The 2,435-nt window shown below is 64.6% G+C and overlaps 1 protein-coding gene across 1 annotated transcript; it reads right to left on the bottom strand.

Moving 5' to 3' along the window:
• Positions 1-224: 224 nt before the first annotated feature.
• Positions 225-1,448, bottom strand: LOC311633454 (galactoside alpha-(1,2)-fucosyltransferase 2-like; the record flags this gene model as incomplete). Its single annotated transcript, XM_084906177.1, is given in 3 exon segments — positions 225-1,090; positions 1,093-1,095; positions 1,277-1,448. Coding segments are annotated over 3 exon segments (1,041 nt in total).
• Between the last annotated feature and the right edge of the window lie 987 nt (positions 1,449-2,435).

Raw genomic sequence — 2,435 nt, 5'->3', positions numbered from 1 at the left:
GCACTGGTGACATTGTTAGCTGCTGGCCCGGGGCGTGTTCCACCTCTGGCCACGTGACGAGGTTAAACACGTTTGCTGGGACGCCCCCTGGCGGCGGCCGGAAGTCCTCTGCTGTGAGAGGGAAGGGTCCTGGCCCAGGCCACGGGGCGCTCACCCCCCAGGCGCGGATCTGGTCTCGGGGGAGCCAGGAAGCAGGAGCGGGGGGTGCCCGGGGCGGGCCGGGCTCAGGGCTTGAGCAGCGGGGACAGGTCGGCGGCGATCCCAAACCACTCGGGCAGGAAGGCGGCCTCGGGCCGGAAGACCTTGAGGAAGGGCGAGTCCGGGAGCGTGTAGTTGGCCAGGTACACGGTCTCCCCGCCGGCCAGGTAGGCCGCCCAGATGCCGAACGTGCCGATGGTCATGACGGTGTGGTTGCACTGCGTGAGCAGCGCGAAGTCCTTGGCCGGCGAGCCCTCCACGCCGTCGCCCGCGAACACCACGTCGCCCCGGGACGCGTCGATGTTCTCCCGGCACCAGGCCATGCCATCGCTGGTGACCACGAACACCGGGGCTTCGTGCCGGGCCCGGAAGCGGTCCAGCGCCGCCTGCAGGTAGGCGCGGTCGGCCACCACGCCCTTCCACACTTGCGGCATGACGCGCACGTAGTCCCCGCGGCGCACGTGCACGCCCACGTACGTGGCGGGGCGGCGCCCGCGCACGCGCAGACCGCGCAGGTACGCCTGCGCCCCCTCGCGCACGTGGTCGTGCAGCGCGAACTCGCGCAGGATGTCGGCGCGCAGGTGGTGGTAGAAGGTCCAGGAGCAGGGGTAGCCCGTGAGGCGCACGTACTCGCCGGGGATGTGGCGGTACCGCTCCTCCATCCAGTCGTGGAGCGGGTAGTTGAGCCAGGGCAGCCCGCGGGCCGCGGCGGCCGGCAGCACCGGGAGGGAGATGCGGAAGAGCGGCGCCAGCGTGCTGTGCATCTCGGCGGGGATGAAGGCCGGCCGCCCGTTCAGCCTGGCCAGCGCGTACAGCGTGGCGTACTCGCCCATCTGGTTGCCCAGGCGGCCGATGGCGTTGATGGTCCACATGCCCCGGGACGCGGTGCTCCGGACGCTCGGGGTGCTCAGGACCCTTGGGGTGATCCGGGTGCTCAGGGCGCTCGGTGCACTCGGGGGACTCGTGGCGCTCCGGGCGCTTGGGGTGATCTGGGTGCTCCGGGCGCTCGGTGCACTCGGGACAATCGGGGTGCTCGGGACGCTTGGGGTGATCTGGGTGCTCCGGGCGCTCGGTGCACTCGGGGCGCTGGAGGCGTTGTCCTCAGGTTCCACGGGCACCAGCCTCTCGGCGGCCGGCAGGGGCTGGATCCTCACCAGCCGCTGCTGAAGGTGGAAGATGGTGGAGGCCGTGAAGACAAAGAGGACGAAGTGGGCCATGGGGAAGAAGAAGGGCCCCTGGGTGCCGGGCATGGCTGTGGGCGGGAGAGCAGGGAAGGTTAGCGGGCTGGGCGCTGGGGCTGCGGGCGCCTGGCGCACGGTGTGTGTGTGTGTGTGTGTGTGTGTGTGTGTGTGTATGTTGATTTCGGAGAGGAAGGGACAGGGAGAGAGAGACAGAAACATCTATGATGAGAGGTTAGGGGGGCTGTATGCAGGCCGACGCTCTATCCACCGAGCCAAATCAGCTAGGGCTATCTTGGGAATTTTTACTAAAAGGCTCAGAAGGCAGCGGGCCTATGAGAGGATCCCCCCCCCCCTTCCGGATACCAACGGGGTGTCCAACAATTCAGTTCAGTTCGGACCCTATCTACCTAGAGTTTGTCTCCGACCCCACAGCTCAGAGAGCTCCGTTCCACCAGACTGTCCACTTCAGACACTGATCAGAAGTCCCGGGCCAGCTTGATAGAGCGTCGGCCTGCAGCTGAATGGGATCAGGTTCAGTTCTGGCCAAGGGCACATACCTCGGCTGCAGGCTCCATCTGTGTGGGAGGAACCAATCCATGTGTTTCTCACACCCATGTTTCTGTCTCTCCTTCTCCCTTTCACTCCCCCCCCCCCATATGTTTTATTGATTTTTTACAGAGGAAGGGAGAGGGATAGAGAGTTAGAAACATCGATGAGAGAGAAACATTGTCCAGCTGCCTCCTGCACACCTCCTACTGGGGATGTGCCCGCAACCAAGGTACATGCCCCTGACGGGAATCGAACCCGGGACCTTTCAGTCCCCAGACCGACGCTCTATCCACTGAGCCAAACCGGTTCCGGCAAGGAGGCTTGGTTTTTCTGTTGACCTGACCCCATCCTAAGTCTACATGGAGTCCCCGTATCCAACAAACAAAAACACACTCCTATCACCCTTATGACTCAGGAAATGCCGATGCTTTTACGAGCTGTGCTGGAAGCCGGGCTCAAAGACCAAACATCTTTTCTTCGCCGAGATCTTGCGGAGCCGCCGGACAG

This window comes from Pipistrellus hanaki (assembly GCF_964339955.1).
Source record: "Pipistrellus hanaki genome assembly, chromosome: 15".
Classification (NCBI taxonomy): Eukaryota; Metazoa; Chordata; class Mammalia; order Chiroptera; family Vespertilionidae; genus Pipistrellus; species Pipistrellus hanaki.
This window is presented reverse-complemented; position numbering and strand designations above follow the sequence as displayed.